General features: G+C 42.5%; 1 protein-coding gene across 1 annotated transcript in view; it reads right to left on the bottom strand.

Annotated features, from left to right (window-relative positions):
* The window catches only part of DOCK2 (dedicator of cytokinesis 2), a gene marked incomplete at its 3' end in the record, with an annotated part of 155,240 nt that overhangs the window by 57,154 nt on the left and 76,824 nt on the right, over window positions 1-21,262 (bottom strand). The window contains exons 9-13 of the mRNA XM_089659610.1: window positions 18,713-18,794; window positions 10,969-11,104; window positions 7,765-7,840; window positions 5,402-5,478; window positions 1,995-2,120 (exon numbers count right to left, since the gene is read on the bottom strand). Coding sequence (XP_089515736.1) covers window positions 1,995-2,120; window positions 5,402-5,478; window positions 7,765-7,840; window positions 10,969-11,104; window positions 18,713-18,794 — 497 coding nt within the window. The remainder of the gene's footprint in view (window positions 1-1,994; window positions 2,121-5,401; window positions 5,479-7,764; window positions 7,841-10,968; window positions 11,105-18,712; window positions 18,795-21,262) is intronic.

The raw sequence follows: 21,262 nt of genomic DNA, 5'->3' as shown, positions 1-21,262 counted from the left end.
TATCGGCGGGACAGGTAGGGCGGTGGCCTGTTTACAAAACGCACGTTTTAAAACGTGCTTTTGCCCAGCCGTGCCGCCCTGCCACCGTATTTATACAGTGTCTGGGCGGCATGTGGTTAAAGAATGAGCTCATCTGAAAGCTTAATAAAAGCTGTATGCACAAAAATGGCTTTTGGCTTTTAAAGCAAAATTTTGCACATTTTTCTGATTTATGATGTATAGTCAAAATCCCAGCAGACATAAAATATTCAGCAGCAATCACAATATATATACTGACAAGAATCACATTGAAAGGAGATACCATAGAGAGAACAAATACATGACCAATTAGTCTGCTGTTGCGCCTTTACTTTCCAGTCAGCAGACTGGGATGAAGAGAGAGGACACATCTGTATTTCTTCTAAAGTCTATAATCGGAAAAATGGTGTAATGCTGTGTGTGATGGAGCTGTGTACAGAAAACCTCAGAACTGGATGGACAGAGATAGAATGCCTTTGGCATGTATTTATTTGTATTTCATCTGTAGATTTAGCTGTCTGCTTTAAATTACATTTTAAACTAATACATCGTGGAATGCATGTGCATTGTGTTAACCGTTCACAGATTAATGTGACTGTGTCAAGACTGTTTGCATTAAGAGTACCTAAAAAGGAATTCTATAAAATATACATTAAATGTATTATCTGGAGAGAGATAGGCATGATTCACACCTGTGTGTTTTTCAATTTGTTTTTAATGTTGCTAGCTCATATACAATGTGTTAACAAGCATGTCTTTAATCCATCAATGTGAATTAGAGGCTGTTGCATTGACTTTGCCAACCCTATGCAAAGCCCTATATAGTGTGCATTATATTCAGGAAGCATGTCAGAAATGCAAATCAAAAATGAACTGCAGTGCAAGTGCATAGGAGTGCATCCTGTCAAAAATATGAAAATTAACTAAAACAAGGACCTGCTGTTTTCTTTAAAATGCCTCCACCAATATTCCATTATTTATAGGAGTACTAAAGTAACATTCATTACATTGAGCATTATTAAAGAGCATTTATCACTGATTTAAGATGCTTTATTACAATTGTTAAGGAAAAAATCATAGCCTGAAAATATGTGAATATCCTCAGGTTATCCTTATAGCTGCAGCTGCTGGTTCTTTTTTTGCTTTTTTTTCAGTACTTCTGGCTCTTTTGCTGATTGCAAAACAATATATTCCATTGTTCCTTCCTCCAGTCACTGTACTGCTATTCTGTTTGAGCCAGGGTGGAAAAACACATGCCCTGGCACCCTTTAATTGTGTATGCTCCAGGGTGGGCACGGGCCAATGGATTGTGTAGACTGCCCATCTGTTGCTTGATTAAATTCTATCATACCTGCTTCTGGAACAGTAATCAAGCAACTGATCAACACAGCCCACTCTGCACCATTTCAGCATCCAGCAGTGAGGAACATGCTCATAAAAAGGGATGTCAGGATGTGTTCTGCCACTTTGACTCATTACTCAACATCACTTACACTTGTGGTCTTTGCTCTCAGTGCATCTGAAAGGGTGGCTACAAAGGGACATATTGAGAGAGCAAAATTCATTGTAAACATGCGCTTGAAGGAAACAAATGCAGATGGAAATTTCTGGAAAGCTTCTAAGATAATTATGGGGAATAAATGTACACAGCATTTTAAAGAAACAAGATGAAACAATTGAGAATTGAAACTTGAAGCATATATGTCCTTTTTTTTTGTTTAGTTACACATTCTGTGCACTTATACATGTTATTCAACTTATTGTATTCAGTTGCATGAGCATAGGACATACTAGAACTTCCACTTATTTCAGCAACTGTAGCAAAAACTTTAAAACTCTGGGTCATAAGAAGCATGGCCATTGTTAATATTCAGTTATAACTGACAATTTTTATTGTAGACATAGTTTGCTTTAACCGTGTTGTCATTGTATTAAACACAAAGGTGTTGTGTTATATGATAGCCTTATCAACATACCTGGCATAATTATCTCAGGAAATCCCAGCTTTCTTGCTACCACTGTAGCTCTGTCTACAAGATGAGGGTAATCTTTGCGAATTTGTACAGAATCACCAACCAGCATTTTTACAGTTACCCACAGTCCTGCAAAATATAAATCATCATCATTTTTAATTATGTGGTACTGTATAATAATAATAATGTGGCAGTAGAAGGCATTATCTGCTTACAGATCTAGTTAACAAGTCTTTCAGTGTCTTTACTTGAGGCTGCCAAGTTGGTGCTAGACCAGTGTGTAATGGATATTAGAAGTGGTAATCCCTTCATCAAGTAAAAAATGTGCATACATCATGGATCAGCTTATTGGCCATCATACCATTACATACAGTATATACATGGCACTGCAATTATGGAATATCAGTACTGCAGTTGAAGGGCATGAGAGCTTATCATTGTGACTATCCCAAAAAAACTTGTTCCAAGTTTGGATTCCATTTTCAGGGTATGAGGGTATAAGGATCAATCAGGAAAGTCAACAAAGGTACATAATTAAAGGACAATTTAACTTTTAGTACTCCTCTGTACTCTTTTAGTACTCTTCTGGGTGGCTGATGGTCAGTTATATGTAGTAGGAGGTGTTACTATCTGAGCTCCTAGCTCTAGTGGCATAGGAACAGGGATAGCCATATCAAAATACCCTCAGCTTTATCAAATAGTGGTTAGATCACTTATCTGTGAAAAGAGGTAGTTTAAAGGGTGTTTTAGGAGTTTGAGGTGGATAAAGAGGAAGGGTTATAGGGTAGTTATTTCTGGCAAAGTAGGTAATGGAATGGACATGCTAGCTGAAGAGGTCGGCTCTGCCTCATATCATGTATCAGTCTGCCTCTCACTATTCAGTTATTTCACATTTCAAGAATATTGAAACCCAACATTTCATATTCCTGATATGTGCCTGCTGTTCCATGTGCTTCCCAGTGAATGGCTGTGCAGGTGGTGGGGGGCATGCCAGCACCAGCTTGATCATTGGATTAGCTCCCAGCACAGCTACAGAACTAACCATGCTTTATAAATAGTATCTTTTCAATGCTCCCTCACACCCACTAGTAAAAATTAAACACCCAAATCAAGAAAAAATGTCCACATATAAGTCCAAAATGTATAGAGTCAAAATAAAATAAAATAAAATAAAATAAATGTCCAAAAAAAATAATAACAATGCTTTCCAATAATTAGTGCTTTTCAGACGTTTTAGGAAACAGTCCCCTTTGCCGAATTCCAATCCAGGACCTCAAATTCAGAATACCTCAAAAAAATAAAACTCAATATAGTGTATTATCATTACAATAAAGAAAAACACTCGTGAAGACTAAAAGTGATTCCTCCAGGGCTATCACCCGTGGTGAACAACACTCCAAAAGGTGATAAAGTGCAGCACTCCACACTAGTGTTACCATCCAAATGGGCTAATACCATTACCCTCTAAGAAAATATATAGTGTCATCTCTCTTGTGAGAATAAAAACTATTACCCTCTTGCAATGCAGACCAAGCAAAATTCCTTCCAAACAGACCAGAGTTTACCCTCTTCAGAGGCTTCTATTTTCTCCCAATCCTTCTTCCCAGTTCCTCAAACCATGCTTTGCTCTCATGCCTAGTGGGGTCATTTTTTAATAGAAAAGCAAAGGGACTGGTAGGAACACCAGGGATTTTACACAAAGGAAGCAATGCAAAGAGTACTGGATACTTTGTTATGCAGGTACATGGAACAGCAAGTACATATCAAGAATCTGAAATGTTGGGTTTACATATGAAATGTTGAGTTTACATATTCAAAAAGGTATATATATATATATATATATATATATATATACACACACAAATGGTTTACATATGCTTTAAAGGTATGTATTCATCAACAACTCTTCCCTAAACATTTTCTCTAAAAATCTAAAGGAAGGTTAGAGAAGAAAACAACAAAACAATATGCTGAAAGATGAACAGGGGATATTAGAGACAGCAACAGTACATAATACCATAGCAGTAGACATGCTCAAATATAAATACAAGTAGCATGCTTAAACTCCCTGTAAATGATGGTGATAAACTAAACTCTTGGTGATAAATTAGGGGAAGTTCCGCTTTAAGGACTGGTCCCCTGCTCCCCATTAAGGATTGGCATCTTTGGGGAGTGGGGGGGTAGCGGGTACTCAAAATTGATAGGTACCCACTCCCACTTCCGCTGCGATCACCTAGGAGATCAGAAGCGGAGGTTGTCCTCCTTCCCTCCCTCCCTGTAGTCTTCTGGGACACGTGACAGGTCCCAAAAGACTACGAGGCCATTCAGGAAGTGCAGCACTACTTGCGCATACGCAGTGGGCACCCGGCTGTGAAGCCACAAGCTGTCACAGCTTGGTGCCAACACTAAAGATGCCAGCGCCGGGAACATCAGACGGCTGGTGAAACGGGCTGCGGGGAGGACACTGCGGGATCGTGGGACAGGTGAGTGGCTGTTTTTTAAGTCAGCAGCTACAGTTTTTGTAGCTGATGACTTTTATTTTTTATATTGTGAGTGGAACTCCACTTTAAGCTTATAAATTGACAATGGGCTGTTATCGGTGTACATAAGCTGTATCAGGTATGATGTCATATCTCATGTCATATGTTGCAAGCTAGCTGGTAAGTGAACTGGATAATTTTGGTTTTTTTTTTGCAAGCCTTGCCCTTCCTTGTGCTCTCGCAAAGGCTAGTTATAGGGTGAGGTGGTTGCTATTTTTTTGTATAGTTGATGAATTGGTGTGGGGACACACTGGATACCTTCAGCTGCCATTGTGCCCTTGCTGGGTGTTCCGTCCATTCCTGTACTTTTAAGGAGGGCTCCCTTCAGGCTAACCTGCTCTTAATCTATCCACTGCTCCAACTTGCAAGACTCAAAATTATAAAGTTAGGACTGTAGTACAGTGGGTGCCTTGATGTGGCCACTGCAGTTTACACATATATTTGCAAATGTATGAAAACTAAACCCCTCGTTTTTTTAACATGAACTGTTAGATAGGGTAAAATCAGTTTTGTTGCAGGCTAGCTGGTAAGTGAGCTGGGAAATGTTGTTTGTTTTTGACATGATGTCATATCCACCCTCCCATATCAATCAGTACTTTTGTTGTCAATTTACAAAACGTATAACTAAAGTATTTAGTTTATTCATATCAACACAGTGGTAATATACCAATAGATAACAGAATAATGGAAACCTGTCCCAAGGCAAAAAGCTTCATTTAGAAATATGCATGAAAAAAGGCCTCGGTGCTCCAAAAGCTGGCACTGCAAAATGATTTTCAGCCATTAAAATAAATTACTTCAGTGAAACTATGCTTTAGCTGCTAAAACATATTTACAATTGCATTCCACAATAACAGGACATTCATTTACCTTGACCCCCACTATCTCCTTTTAGAGCTGTGACCTTGCTTAGAAGATTGTGCAGAAAATCATTCTCAGCAACAACCCTAAAATAATAATAATAATTTTAATAATAATAATAATAATAATAAAAGCAGACTCTACTGTGATGCAGAATATAATGTATAAGAGCAAAGAAAGAGTGCAAAATACCTGTATTAAAAGCATAAAGAAATGTTACAACCAATATAAAAATGCACTCACAAGTTACGGAGTGTAGCAAGTTTTCAAAATACTGTGCAGATCTGACAGCTCACCATGGCCAGCAGAGAGGCAATGTGGGAATTGAAGCCTGCCCTGTCTTTTCACAAGGCAACAAGGCATTAAACCTGCCAAGGGTGAGGTAGAAGCATTCTCGGCATCCCTGCAGTTTGGAGCCGGATCACACTTCTGGGGCAGTGGTGTTTCTATGACTATGTATTTTGAGGACTCCTCTGCCTTTTGCAAGTCGAAGAGTCTTGGTTACACTGTAGATCTGTTTTTTTAACGACTGTAATGTGAGTGGACAGTCCCACATTGTCATAACTGGGAAAGAAGGACTAGGGGAATGGCAGTACTAAATGTATACGAGTCAATAAAAACAAGAACATACAAAATATATTAAATATGTAAAAAAAGGTAAGTAAAATGGCTAGAAGCCACAAATTTCAAAAGATTAGTAAGCATATTGTATAAAATAGTAAAACCACATACTGGAAATATAGAACATAGTGTGTGGAAAGTAAACAGCAATATAAATGACCTGCCAGATTAAAATAAAATATAAAATACAAACTTAATTATTTTTGAGTAGCCATAGCAACACCACTACTTCCTTGCAACCCACAAGTGTGAGGTTCAAAGCTGCAGGGACATTGAGGACACTGCTGCCTTTTCAGGCTGTGGTGGATTTGGCCAACAGCCTAGAATAGTATGCAATTAGAATAAATAGCTGTATAATATTAGGCTATTTTTTCACCATATTGTGGTGGTTCTGGATGCAAACTGGTTATTGGGCTATAAAGAAGTAAAGAAATGGTTTCCATATCTCTGCCATAAAATGAGGAACATGCCTGGTATTTGTGACGGAATAAGACGTATGAATACCTTTTGTTCTAAGATGAATTTACTGTGTTATGTACTGATTTGGTTGGAGGGCTTTTTGACTCCTTTAGCTCTTTTTTACCATATCCTAAATAAGCGTACTTACTGTTGCTAAAAAAAATGGAAATAAAGGCACCCTTTTAACAAGTATAATACTCCCTTATAACTGACCATTGCTGTCTTGCAGAGCCTCTACTGGAGTCTCCCACATCTATCACTTCCAGGTGTGTTAGTTTATTGCACCTCCTTGTTGTGGTTCTCTGTCCATCTGCTATTTCACTAATGTGTCCTTTGCAGTTCTGATGAGACACACCAATATCAAAAACAATAGCAGCAAGGGAAGAAGGTACCATAACAGTGAGACGCAGGCATCTGACACACCTGGACTTTAACAGAATGTACACGAGAAGACTCCATATGTGCTTCTTGTGTATATGCAGGTTTTCATTTACCCAGTCTAGAGACAGGTAACAATGCTTTTACAAATACAACGATGTGAAAAAGAACAGAAGAAAAAGAGGTCATAAATGGGGCACCATTCTGTTTTTAGGATTTTGATGTGGTTGTATACCTGAAGGAACATTAATTCCAGCACTGATTATATCAAAAGGACTGAAATAAAATCATGATAATTTACCACAAAACTATTTGACCAGTTTACCAGCCATGCCCATAATTTTGCAATTTTGATTGTTTATTGCTAAACTTAATATCATATCATATTGCAATTAATGTTATTTAGACAAGCTTTTGTGAAATTTCTTATGAGCATTTTATAAATAAGTTAGTATTTAGAAGCATGTGCTGTCTATGTATGAAAGTTCAACAATTACAGAGAAAAAAAATATTACTTAAGGGCTTGTTTACACCAGGTGTGGGAATGCATGCAAAATCACACATTTTCCCACACTGCCTTATGCAGATGCACGCAGATACCATTAATTCTTCTCGCAGTATCATGCACTTTGGTGTGGCACAATTTTGAAAATTGTAGTGGCACCTTTTTTTTTTTAGCGTTTCACATGCACAGGGCAGTCCAATGAAATTAATGGGCTGCCCTAAAAGGAACATAGGACTGCACAAAAAAGCAAGTACTCTTAGATGCAGCTCCTGGTGTGAAATATTATTTCATACAGTTAGTAGCATAAGGCCACATTATAAAAAAATGTGGGCAAGGTTTTATCAACAAATACCAAATTCCTAAATTAATTTAGTTTGGTATGTGTAAAAAGGTCCATTTTAATACTTACGGATGGAACGGTATAAAATGTTGCTTTTCTTCATCGCTTTCTGCTTTACCTTTGATCATATCAGTGATGTCCATTACTGAGATGTAAAATAAATTGTTAAGCACAGTCATATTGTTCAAAAGGCTGAAGAATCCAGCCATGTGAAAGAAAATGGTTTAAAAAATAATTTTCTATTATGCAAAATCATAAAAAGCAGAACAATTTTGTAATACTAAAATGAAAAATTAATGTCAATCTTCTGTCATGATCAAACAGTTATTGTATAACTGTTTGATCATTGTCTGCATAGTGTTTGCAAATATTAAGTGTGAACTTCAAAAGGCCTTATGAAAAATCTTAAAATTTCAGCAATTTCCAATTTCTATTTCCAATTTCCAGTTTCTATACAGACTACAATTACTAAATCTCAGTAATTCCATCTTTTGCCTAGATCACACAGATCTACTCATATTTACAAAGTTTCTGGTCCTCAGCCTACCTATGAAACTGTTAACTTTTAGGTAGGTCTTAGATTTAAAATGTATCTATAGCCAAAACATTTATTTTAATAGATAGAGTGAGGAAGGATTAGAACTCTTGCCAGGTTTTAATGTCGCCTGAGGCTCTGTTCCTGTGTTCCTGACATGTAAATACCATGTCCCCAGGAGAAATAAAGTGAGGAGAACTTTCCCTACCAGCTACGCAGACAGAATTAAATGTGTTTAACCTCTTGCCATCTGCGCTATATCTGAATTGCGGGTACAGCGCAGTTATCCAGTTCAGGGAGGGCATCATATGACGTCCTCCCAGAACGCGCCTTCCCACGAGCCCCCAGTGGCCTACGGCGGATCACGTGATGAGGTAAAAGGCCACTAACAGTGGCCTTTTACCACGTGATCAGCTGTGTCCAATCACACAGCAGATCACCAAGTAAATACAGTTACTGGTCAGCTGCACTTTCCTCACGCTGTCACAGCATGAGGAAAGTACTGCCAATAACTGACAACTGCCACAGAGCAGATCGGCACTGATCATCAGGGCACTGATGATCAGTGCCCTGATGATCAGTGCCCAGCAGTGCCACCCACCAGTGTCCAGCAGTGCCTCCCACCAGTGCCCAGCGGTGCCACCCATCAGTGCTGCCCAGCAGTGCCACCCATCAGTGACCATCAGTGCCACCCGTCAGTGCCCATCAGTGCTGCCAATCAGTGCCATCAGTCAGTCCTGCCAGTCAGTGCTGTCAATCAATGCTACCAGTCAGCACCGCCCATCAGTGCTGCCTGTCAGTGCCCATCATTGCTGCATATTAGTGCAGCATCACCAGTGCCTCCTCATCAATGCCCACCAGTGCCGCCTCATCAGTGCAGCCTATCAGTGCCCATCAGTGCTGCCTATCCATGCCACCTCATCAGTGCCCATCAGTGCTGCCTATCAGTGCCCATCAGTACTGCATTTGCAAAATGTTATAACAAAGAAAAGCTTTTTTGTTTTGTTCTTTTTTTATTTATAGTGCAAAAACTAAAACACCCAGTGCTGATTAAATACCACCAAAAGAAAGCTCTATTTTTGTGAAAAAAAGTATAAAAATTGCATATGGGTACAATGTTGCATGACCACACAATTGTCATTTAAAGTGTGAGAGCAATGAAAGCTGAAAATTGACCTGGGCACGAAGGGGGTAAAAGTGCCCAATAGGCAAGTGGTTAAGTTGAGGAAGGCTATAACCTTTATCAGCTTTTTATTGCTGTCTTCTGATTTTTCCTCACTTTGTATCTGATAAAAGGTTCTCCGCAGAACAGAAAGTGAGAAAAAATTTCCCAAGCTAACAGATAAACCTAAAAGGGTTTTATCTCCATTTTGCCCCATTCTATCCAATTAGTTAAAAAAGTTTGGGGTATAGATACACTTGAAACCAGACTAAACACTAAAGTGGATTATTAGCTCATATTCCAACCACCTTAATTCAACCTGGTTATTGCATTTTAGTAAACCTATTTTATGCATTCCAACCTGCTGCTGTTTGCTTTGCAACTGAAACAACTTCCATTTACTTCCTACTTCCTGCAAGCTGCAAGGTGTTGTACCAGCACTAGAAGATTGGGAATTTAAATGTTTAAAGCATATCTATGGTCAAAATGTAAAACCATATATTCATTTTCCACGTTGTATTTTATTTCTTTCAAGCCTACTGCTATTAGCATGAATGATCTTTAAGTTTGTAAACTTACTTTGTGAAGAGCCCCTAAAACTTTACTTCCTTGAATTCTGTGACATGTATTCACTGTGCTATGTTTATATGCACTGCTATGTCACACATTTCACAGAGTCTACCTCCTACAGAGGTGCTAAGAGGAGGAGTCTCAAGAGATGGAGCCAGTAGAGGAATCAGTGCTTGCAGGCAGCAAAGCACCATGGGATATGTAGTCCTTAGAAGGTAAACAGAAGAGTAGAAGGTGCAAAGCATGCAGGGAATCCAAGACATTGTTGAAGGAGTTGGCCTGCAGATAGGCAGAGCTCACAACATGAAAAGAAATGTTTCAAGAAAGCTAACATTATATTGTCAAAATATCTGTTTTTTGTATTGCTATCACAATGCTCATGTCATGTGGTTGAACTTTTCTACAACCATGCAAAGCTGAAGATGCCAGGTATGCAGTTTCTTTAGGCAGTAGACAACCATCCAAGTGTGGGGATACCATAATAATATACATTTTCAGGGCTCACCCTCAAAGCACAATTGGTTACAGACCATGAAAACATAATATTACAGACATACATGTGTATAAAGCATAAGAGAGGCAGAATGACAGATGGTGCAGCTTGGGCAAGTCTGAGATTGGCTATGCACCAGCTTGATCATAATGATCAGAAAATTTCAAGGAGCAGGATGGAAATTTTTCTTCAAATCCTTAAAATGTTTACTGTGAATGTGGTTTTTGTTTGGGAAAAATTGCACATGTTGTAATGAATTGTAATGAATCCTGTTTAATAGATCTGGTATTTCAATCCAATAGCAGGTCTGGACAAAATCTTTAATGTCTTTTGAATCAAATTAGCTGACTCGATTGATAGAAAGAATGTTCTGACAAACTTTTCTTCCACTATTGTTCAAATGAAAATCTAACCGTGTATGTGCAGCTTTCTTTAGGTCTTCAAAAGTTGTAGTGTGAAGTATTTTATTAACATAATTAAACAGTATATATTAAGCAAGTTCTGATACTGTACCTGCTACACCAAAGGGACGCCTTAATCCTTGTGTGCACTTTTTTATGTTAGTTTCTTTAAGTTCCATTCGTCCAATTCTTACTATCTGGCATACTAAGTAAATTCGATCTCTGTTAAGATCCCTGTTTCCAAGATCCTACATAAAATTAAAAATAAATACATACATATATGCTACATAGTTGTTTAAATGCGAGACCATTAAATTTTGGTATCATAACCATTATGAATAAGATACATGAACATCAGTACCACCACATAAAATTTTAGAAAACTTGGTAAATTAGTTTTGAGTATAGCTTTATAATCTTGTTATAGCCACAAATATTAGGATTTTGTCTTACCTGTAAAATATTGTTCTTGTAGTACATTAAGGTACACAGGAGTATTTGGGTACATACAACTGCCTTCATCAGATTGGACACTGGCAAACAGAGCTGTAAGAAAGCCCCCTACCGCTTACAGCATGTCTCAGTTTTGTAACAAGCAATAGTAGGAGTGGATTATAAGAAAAGAAGGGAAGAAACCATGTCCCTTAATGTACTCCAAGAGAAGGATTTTACAAGAAAGACAAAAATCCTGTTTTCTTAATCATACAATGAAGGAGCATCCATAGCAGTCCAACTGAACTGAGCGGTGGTTAACACAGCAAAAAAAAAACCACTAACAGGTACATGTGAAAAACAGATTATCACTTGACTCCTACCCACAGTTTACTGCCATGTACCTGTACATCAGCAGTGTCTTCCGGGTTCAGTGTGTTCGTGCCCCCCACCAACCCATCCCTCCCAACCAACTCCCTCTGTGATTGGACACAGCGGGATTTTGTCAGCAGGTCCAGCCAATGATTCATGGCTGCGACCTGCTGATTGGCTGTGTCCAATCATAGCCTTGAGCCCTGTGTTGGCAAACAAAAAACAAAATTAGTTTGCTTATTTTCCTTGAGAGAAGGAACAAAGAGATATTTAGTATAAAAACAGCACACATTACACATTGTTAGCCACACAGTTAACCTTTTGATTACCCATAGATGTTAACCCCTTCCCAGCCAGAGTCATTAGTACAGTGACAGTGTATAGTATTTTTTTTATATATTTTTAATAATAAATTAAATAAAAATCCAGTGGTGATCAAATACCACCAAAAGATATCTCTATTTGTGTGGAAAAAAATTATATAAATTTCATTTGGGTACAGGTTTTCATGACTGCGCAATTACCAGTTAAAGTAGTGCAGTGCTATATAGCAAACAAATGGCCTAGTCATGAAAGGAGTAAAACCTTCCACAGCTCAAGTGGTTAATAGAAGGGGCTAGAAAGAGCTCACACAGCTGCTTGAAGAACCTTACAACCAAAGAAGCAAATTGCTATGCTGAAAAACCAGGAAGCTCTAACCGATCTAGTGGAGTGTACTTTCACAGGGAAAGGTGGGACCTTGTCATTAATTCCATAAGCCAAAATGATGAGCTTCCAAATGTAGCTAAAATAGTGTAATGAGAAGGTTGTCCCTTACAGGGACAGGAATGACAACGAGAAAGTCATCCACAGCCAGTCTGCCTAACAGAAGTTGTAGCAGATACCTTATCCAGAGAAAGATTTCTTAAAGTGTTACCCTGCATTCACTATATCTGGTCCTCCACAGTACACAGAACATGGAAATTCAATTATTTTAGTAAATATAAATTGCTAAATACATTTTCTCATCAGCAGTATATAGTAGTCTTGTGACTTCTATAAGTGTCCGGCCAACCACTGGTTCAAGCTTGTAGGAGGAGCTTTCATTTTCCTCTGACTATCCGATGAGGCTGCATGACCCCTGGCCCTCTGTCTGGACAGTGCTGATTGACACAGTGCTGATCACATGCACCCCCCCCCACAAGAACAAATCTCTATCAATACACAAAACTGACCATTTGCAGAGTAACTCTAAGGGCTCTGTACTATCAGCAGATGGATTGGATGAGAGAAGATGGGATGAAATAGCGTTTTAACACAATGCGGAGGAACCCTTAGGTTCCACAGTGAGTACAACAAGAATGCTTTACTGCATATGCAGACTGATTGTTAGGAATGGACTTGCCAGTAGTGGTGGGACTCACCTGCCTTGTGGGCTGCAGTACCAGGGCTGGCCAGCGGGTGCTCCCAGCAATCAGAGACTCAACCCTGCAGTCAGCCAAACACCTGAAACTGCTTATGCAGGTGTATTTAAGTGATGGCCAGACCTGCAGTCTTTGCCTTGGTGTGTGTGTTTTTCCTGGGCCCTGTATCTTGTAATCCTGCATTCTTGTTCCTGTTCCTGTTCCTGTGTTCCTGCTAGTACGTTTCCTTGTTGCCAAACTCTGCCTGTTCTGATTACGCTGACCCTCTCCTGCTCTGACCCCGGCTCGTTCCTGACCATCCCTCTGCCTGACCCTCTGTACCACGCTGCCCGCTACCTGCTGAACCTGGCTTGTGACCCCGACCATTCTCCGCTTGCTCCCCCTGTACCTACCTGCCCGATTGTTATTGACCCGGCCTGCCTGACGACGCTTGCATTGTATGTACTGTTATCTGTGGGTGGTTGGTTTGGTTGGTTTGCACTGTGTTATGTTTTAGTATTGCACTGCGTTTATGTTTGTATGTTAGTGTTAATAAATTATATTGTTTATAACAAATCTGAAGCCTGCGTTTCCCTGCGTCAGTCACATACCTCTGGTCACACCCCGGAGCCCTGACATTACACCAAGGCCAATCCTGACCAGAAGTGGCTGCACAGGGAAGCCATCTTGGTTTGTTGATGGGAAGGATGGATCTGGATGAGGTTGTGTATTTATATCTGCTAGTGTTTGATGACAGAGAGTATGCTTATCAGACTCTGAAGGAGTATCCCAGGGATGAACTGCTAGAATGTATACGGCTCGCTCATGTTCTAGTAGATCAGGGCACAGAATTCTCTGAAGTGCAGCCATTGATTCAGGTTTGTGCGGAGTTGGTTTCATCTGGTACCCCCGAATGCAGGGATGAATTTTTGCCACCATTTAGTGCCGACCAGGTAGAGTCCCTGGTATGGTTATTAGAGGATGATGTGGATTACTTTCTGGAGCGTTATTCTGCATGTTCACCACAGATACTAAGAGATTGTATAAACGCAGTGCAGTCTTTGGTCAGACAGGCTTTGTGTAAGCTCAGCTTTGTTCAACCCATACTGCAGACATGGACAGATTTGTTGCACCCAGACTCAGTCAGCTTGCAAAAACCCAGTCCTGCTTCTAATCTATTTCCTCAAAGCTCTATTCCTGCATTCCCAACAGCTCCTCCTGCCCTGCTATCTACCGCATGTCAGTACCCTGTTCCCACTCGCTGCACCTATCCTGCCTTTAACCCTGTAAAGAAGTCCTCTGTAGCAACTGTTCCCTCCCCTGTTCCATCCTCCAGCTCTTTTCTGTCTCCAGCTCTTCTCTGTCTCCAGCGGCTCCATTCGTTTGCAGACCTGCATTTACTTGCAGTGCTCCAGTAGTTAAAACCAGAAAAAAGCGAAAATTCTTTCCAACCAGTACCATCCTGCCAGTATCCAAACCGGTCAGCCTGCCGTCTGAGAACCGGACTTCCGTGGTTCAGCCTGGTGCCTCGGCACCCGCACTTCAACCTGATGTCTGTACCCAGCCTGATGTCTGTACCCAGCCTGATGTCTGTACCCAGCCGGATGCCTCTACCCGGCCTGATGCCTCTATTCAGCCTGCTGCCTCTATTCAGCCTGCTGCCTCTATTCAGCCTGCTGCCTCCATTCAGCCTGCTGCCTCTACCCAGCATGATGTTTCTACCCAGCCTGATGAACTGATCCAGCCTGATGATCCTATTAGGCCAGTTGACTCGATGCCCACTGTTGATCCAGATGATCCGGTACTTGATGACCCGGTGCCCGCTGTCATACCTGGTGACCCGATGCCCGCTGTCGAGCCAGACGATCCAATGCCTGATGACCCAGTGCCCGCTGTCATGCCTGGTGACCCGATGCCCGCTGTCGAGCCAGACGATCCAGCGCCAGATGACCCGGTGCCTGCTGTCGAGCCAGACGATCCGGTACCTGATGACCCGGTGCCCGTTGTCGTGCCAATTGACTCAGAGCCCGCTGTCGTGCCTGGTGACTCGGTGCCCACTGCCTTGCCAGGTGACGCGGTGCCCGCTGGCGAGCCAAATGACCTGATGCCTGATGACCCAGTGCCTGCTGTCATACCTGGTGACCCCATGCCCGCTGTCGAGCCAGACAATCCAATGCCTGATGACCCAGGGCCCGCGGTCATGCCTGGTGATCCGATGCCCGCTGTCGAGCCAGACGATCCAGCGCCAGATGACCCGGTGCCTGCTGTCGAGCCAGACGATCCGGTACCTGATGACCCGGTGCCCGCTGTCGTGCCAATCGACTCAGAGCCCACTGTCGTGCCTGGTGACTTAGTGCCCACTGCCTTGCCAGATGACGCGGTGCCCGCTGTCGAGCCAAATGACCTGATGCCTGGTGACCCGATGCCCGCTGTCCAGCCAGACGATCCAATGTCTGACCCAGTGTCCGTGGTCATGCCAGTTGACTCGGAGCCCACTGTCGTGCCTGGTGACTCGGTGCCTGTCGCTCCGCCTGGGGGTCCGGCGCCCGCCGCTCCGCCTGGGGGCCCGAGACCTGTCGCTCTGCCTGGGGGTCCGGCGCCCATCACTCCGCCTGGGGGTCCGGCGCCCGCCGCTCCGCCTGGGGGCCCGAGACCTGTCGCTCCGCCTGGGGGTCCGGCGCCTGCCGCTCCGCCTGGGGGCCCGAGACCTGTCGCTCCGCCTGGGGGTCCGGCGCCCGCTGCTCCGCCTGGGGGCCCGATGCCTGTCGCCCCACCTGGGGGCCCGATGCCTGTCGCCCCACCTGGGGGCCCGGTGCCTGTTGCCCCACCTGGGGGCCCGGTGCCTGCTGCTCCGCCTGGGGGTCCGGCGCCCGCCGCTCCGCCTGGGGGCCCGAGACCTGCCGCTTCGCCTGGGGGCCCGAGACCTGTCGCTCCGCCTGGGGGTCCAGCACCCGCCGCTCCGCCTGGGGGCCCGATGCCTGTCGCCCCGCCTGGGGGCCCGATGCCTGTCGCCCCGCCTGGGGGCCCGGTGCCTGTCGCCCCGTCTGGGGGCCCGGTGCCTGCTGCTCTGCCTGGTGTCCCGTGCCTGCTGCTCCGCCTGGTGGCCCGGTGCCTGCTGCGCCGCCTGGTGGCCCGGTGCCTGCTGCTCCGCATGGTGGCCCGGTGCCTGCTGCTTCACCTGGTGATCCGATGTGCCTCTGCCCGGAGTCCAGCCCGATGTGCCGCTGCCCGGAGTCCAGCCCGATGTGCCGCTGCCCGGAGTCCAGCCCGATGTGCCGCTGCCCGGAGTCCTGCCCGATGTGCCGCTGCCCGGAGTCCTGCCCGATGTGCCGCTGCCCGGAGTCCTGCCCGAAGTGCCGCTGCCCGGAGTCCTGCCCGATGTGCCGCTGCCCGGAGTCCTGCCCGATGTGCCGCTGCCCGGAGTCCTGCCCGATGTGCCGCTGCCCGGAGTCCTGCCCGATGTGCCGCTGCCCGGAGTCCTGCCCGATGTGCCGCTGCCCGGTGTGCCGTTGCCCGGAGTCCTGCCCGGTGTGCCGCTGCCCGGAGTCCTGCCCGATGTGCCAGTCTTTGATATCCCGCCAGTTACCAGACCCGGGCGGTGGAACATTTTGCCCAGCTAGGACTGTTTGGAGCGTCCTGAGGCCGCTCCTTGAGGGGGGGTACTGTTAGGAATGGACTTGCCAGTAGTGGTGGGACTCACCTGCCTTGTGGGCTGCAGTACCAGGGCTGGCCAGCGGGTGCTCCCAGCAATCAGAGACTCAACCCTGCAGTCAGCCAAACACCTGAAACTGCTTATGCAGGTGTATTTAAGTGATGGCCAGACCTGCAGTCTTTGCCTTGGTGTGTGTGTTTTTCCTGGGCCCTGTATCTTGTAATCCTGCATTCTTGTTCCTGTTCCTGTGTTCCTGCTAGTACGTTTCCTTGTTGCCAAACTCTGCCTGTTCTGATTACGCTGACCCTCTCCTGCTCTGACCCCGGCTCGTTCCTGACCATCCCTCTGCCTGACCCTCTGTACCACGCTGCCCGCTACCTGCTGAACCTGGCTTGTGACCCCGACCATTCTCCGCTTGCTCCCCCTGTACCTACCTGCCCGATTGTTATTGACCCGGCCTGCCTGACGACGCTTGCATTGTATGTACTGTTATCTGTGGGTGGTTGGTTTGGTTGGTTTGCACTGTGTTATGTTTTAGTATTGCACTGCATTTATGTTTGTATGTTAGTGTTAATAAATTATATTGTTTATAACATATCTGAAATCTGCGTTTCCCTGCGTCAGTCACATACCTCTGGTCACACCCCGGAGCCCTGACACTGATTTTACTGTTGTGGGTTTAGTAACATTTTAAGTACTTCTCTGCTTAAAGGGGCTAGAAGAGTAAAATGTGGAGCATAGCCTCAATCACGAACCCCAAAAGTGTGGAATTGTTTTAAATTTAAGGGCTATACTGTTTAACATCAAAGTAAGGGGCTTGTCTCACCTTTCTCAAATCAAATTGAAAGGGTTTTTAGCCTAGTGTAATGAAACCAATATTTATTTATTCTTAATGATCCTGGCACTCATTTATCTATGATTCCAAAAGCTTTCAGGATATATTTACAATCTTTATTTAACCTCTCACAAATCTTTTGCATTTATTATTATTACTGTGTAATGCAATGTATGAGAGTTATAAGTGAAAAATGTACACTTAAACCTTTGGAACTAGAATCTTTGATCAGTATTATAAAAATGTATATCATTTAATAGGATGTAAAAAAAAACAACTGCCCATTAAGTGCCAGATGAAAAAGAATGAAAGAGTATGAGATATTTTTAATTGTTAATAAGTTGGTCCTAAAATAGCCAACGCATTCCTTATAATTCTGCCTATAAACTTTCTTCATTCACCTCATTATGTATCCACCACTCTTTAACTCACGATTTTCCCTCTTTTTTTATCAATTAATTATTAGATTTAGTTTTTTATCGTTCCATCATCTATATGTTGATACTCATTTTTCTTCTATCCCATCTTCATCTGTTATTCTTCATGGGTTCTCTCCATGTACATCAGTTCTCATATTGATGTGCATACATACACAAACTAAGGCTACTTAAGATAGGAACCAATTGTCCTACCAGCCTGTCTTTGCAGTGTGGAAGAAAACTGGAGGACCCGTAGGACCGCACACAAGCACAGGGAGGAACATGCAAACTTCATTCAGATAGTGTCCTGGCCCGGGATTCAAACTGGGGATCCTAGTGCTGCAAGGCAGAAGTGCTAACCCCTAAGTTTATTTTTGCTTCAGGAAAAGGACGGAATCAAAAACATAATGGCGTACCTGGCAAGGTTGAATAAAGATACAGGCCATATAGTTCAACGAGTGTGTGTTTGTTGCTACAAATTTCTATATCCCTGTATATTGTGATCTCTGAGAAACACATCTGATATTTCTTCTAATTTATCTACACTCTCCGTGAATACCACTAACTGTGGAATGGAGTTCACATCTTTACTGCTCTAACAACAGTTTAAGATTAAATCTGATTCTCAACCAACTTTATTGTGTGTTTTATTGTGTGTGTGTTTTCTCCTTATACAACAGTCACCATTAAAAGAATAATAAAGAATGAATCATTGATAGAATTGCTTCTCATTTTTGCTTCTCTTAAATTTATTGAAAACTTACCGTAAAAACTACTTTCAGATTGTTCAGCATGTCTATTTCTTTTGGAAAACCTTTACTTCCCCATCTGACCAAATAATTCTCACTGTTAAAATCATAATATAATATGATCAATATGCAGTTCCTGGGTAAATAGATAATGAACAAAAACAGTATGGCAGGTTGGCCATGTTCAATTTATGAGCCTGAGGATTTGCATTTTTTCTTTTGACTTGGAATATTTTTGATATTATATAATATTTTCAGTCATGGGTAACTGTACTTGTAGCACAAATCTTTTAAGAAACTTCTCTCTGGAACATCAATGGAAAAGCAAACAACATGACACCCACAGCCTCTAATACCCAGAGATCTAAACTTGGTCAGCTTTTTTCAGAGTCCTTTATCCATCAAATGACAAGGCACTCTCATTGTGGCTGAGAACAGCTTCCTATACACAAAAAGAAGGAGCTTGACTCAGGAGGGAGTAAAGCTGGCCATACATGGATTGAAATTCAGTTCATTGACCTCCTGAATTCTGATTTACATGTGGCCACTGCTGTTGAACACAAGTTGATCTACTGATTGACTTCTGTTTAACTACTCTGTTGGATAAAAGCCACTCAATCAGAACAGCAGGCAATAGGCCTCCAGTGGCATGCTGTCACTGCTGCGGGAGGCTTCCATCTTCACCTGATCTTCCAGCTGCAGCTGTTTGAATGGCCGAGCCACCGATGGCGTCACTCCCACGCATGCGTGCAGGAGTTTTGAACACGGCACACAGCTCTGAAGGAATGGCATGTTCCTTGAGAGTGCATGCGCCTGTATTGTTACCGGCTGCTGCTCCATAAAATATCCCCTAAAAGGTGAATGTTTAGGAGATATTCATTTTACCTACAGGTAAGATTTATTATAAGCTTACCTGTAGGTAAAAATATACAAAGTGAAGTAGCTACCACTTTGACCAACACTAGTGTTATTGTTTTTAGGCTGAATTTAAAGGCACTTGAAGTTCCTAGTGGGGTGGAAATGTTTAATTGGGTCAACTGTTACTGCAAAACCTGTGTCAGTAGAAACAATGTATTAGGCATAACCCTTAAAAGAAACTGAACTACGGTATGTTTTTAAACTTGACTGTACTGAACCTTTTGGCAAGGAAAGAAAAAATACATGTTGTAATCGTGTGAAAGCTAAGGAATACTGCCAAAACAAGCTTCTACATAATGGTGAATTTAATGTAGGTGGTAAGCTTGTGAGTCTGAAAATGTATGGACTTTGTTGATATTACTCTTTTGCTTGATTTGCTTCTCCTATTTCTTTTTGTAACACTTATAAATCAAACTAGCAAGTCTCCACCACTATGTCCAATAGTCATGCAATGAAAAAAAGCTGCGCTCAATCACCTCACCCAGTTCCATTCATCAGGGAACACCGATGATCAGCAAGCCACTTCATTAATAATTATTGCTAGCACAGGTCGGGACTCCAGTAAAGATCCTTAGTATCCTTTATTATATCAAATGGCTATAAAATAGCTTGCGCTCATATTTTAAAAGAATACTATTTAGACAGCTGTTTTCAGAACATCTCTAATGTGATAGTTTTTAGGAAAAAGGTGTAGATGGTCTGAGAGTCTATCTGGGGAAAGCCTATCTGGGTGAGAGTGTGCTTAGGTAAGAGACTGTCTAAGGGTTTTGTGAAAGTCAGTATCTCTATGCATCTACGTGGGTCAAAATATGTACTTGTGTTGTTTGATACCCGATATCAGTTTTTTGTATACCCTAGATCTAGTCTTTCAATAAGGCCTCTTTCTGGAAAAGAACTGAGAGTTGTTCACCTGAATATGTGGTCTAAATAATGTTGTAAAGACTCCTCAAACACTATGAGGCCTTATTATAAAAGGTTTCCTAACAAATGTTACATAGTTAGTCTGGCTGAAAAAAAGACAAAAGTCCATACAGTTCAACCATTAAAAAAAAAACAGTTATAATCCTATACCCACAGTTGATCAAGAGGAAGGCAAAAAAACAACCAATTTGCTCCTGCAGGGGAAAAAATTCCTTCCTGATCCCCTGAGAGGCAATCATCCACACAGCTTCACTGAAGTTTGCTGTATTCTGTGCAATACTATTATCTCCTATGATCATATGTGCCATCTAGTGGCCATATTTCTTTTTTTATTGCTACCACATAGGGGACCACAATATGTGATAGCATATAGGTGACAGGCCCTCTATATTAGACATCCGGGGGTTTATTAGACCCTGGATGTCTCCCCTGTATGCTACTGAGGTACTTAGTACTTATTACTAGATGACACATACGATCATAGAAGATCATTATATTACACGCAGTATGGCAAGTTTTCTTGGAGTTGTGTGGATGTTTTTTCGGATTTATTCAGCAAACTTTTTATACACAGACCCTTATATGTTATGTGAAACACACAACTACAGCAGTTTGCTCCAAACAAATTCCCTGTGTATGCCATTGATGTGCTGTGTCTCGAAACAGGTTTGACTTTGAGGGAGAGAGGCAAGGCTTCATGGGAATGGGGGATGGCTTTCTGTGGCT

Source organism: Staurois parvus, unplaced genomic scaffold (genome assembly GCF_062004578.1).
Source record: "Staurois parvus isolate SC_StPar_1 unplaced genomic scaffold, SC_StPar_1.0 ptg001171l, whole genome shotgun sequence".
NCBI lineage: Eukaryota > Metazoa > Chordata > Amphibia > Anura > Ranidae > Staurois > Staurois parvus.
Note: the sequence above shows the minus strand (reverse complement) of the source record. Positions and strands in the feature narration are given on the sequence as shown.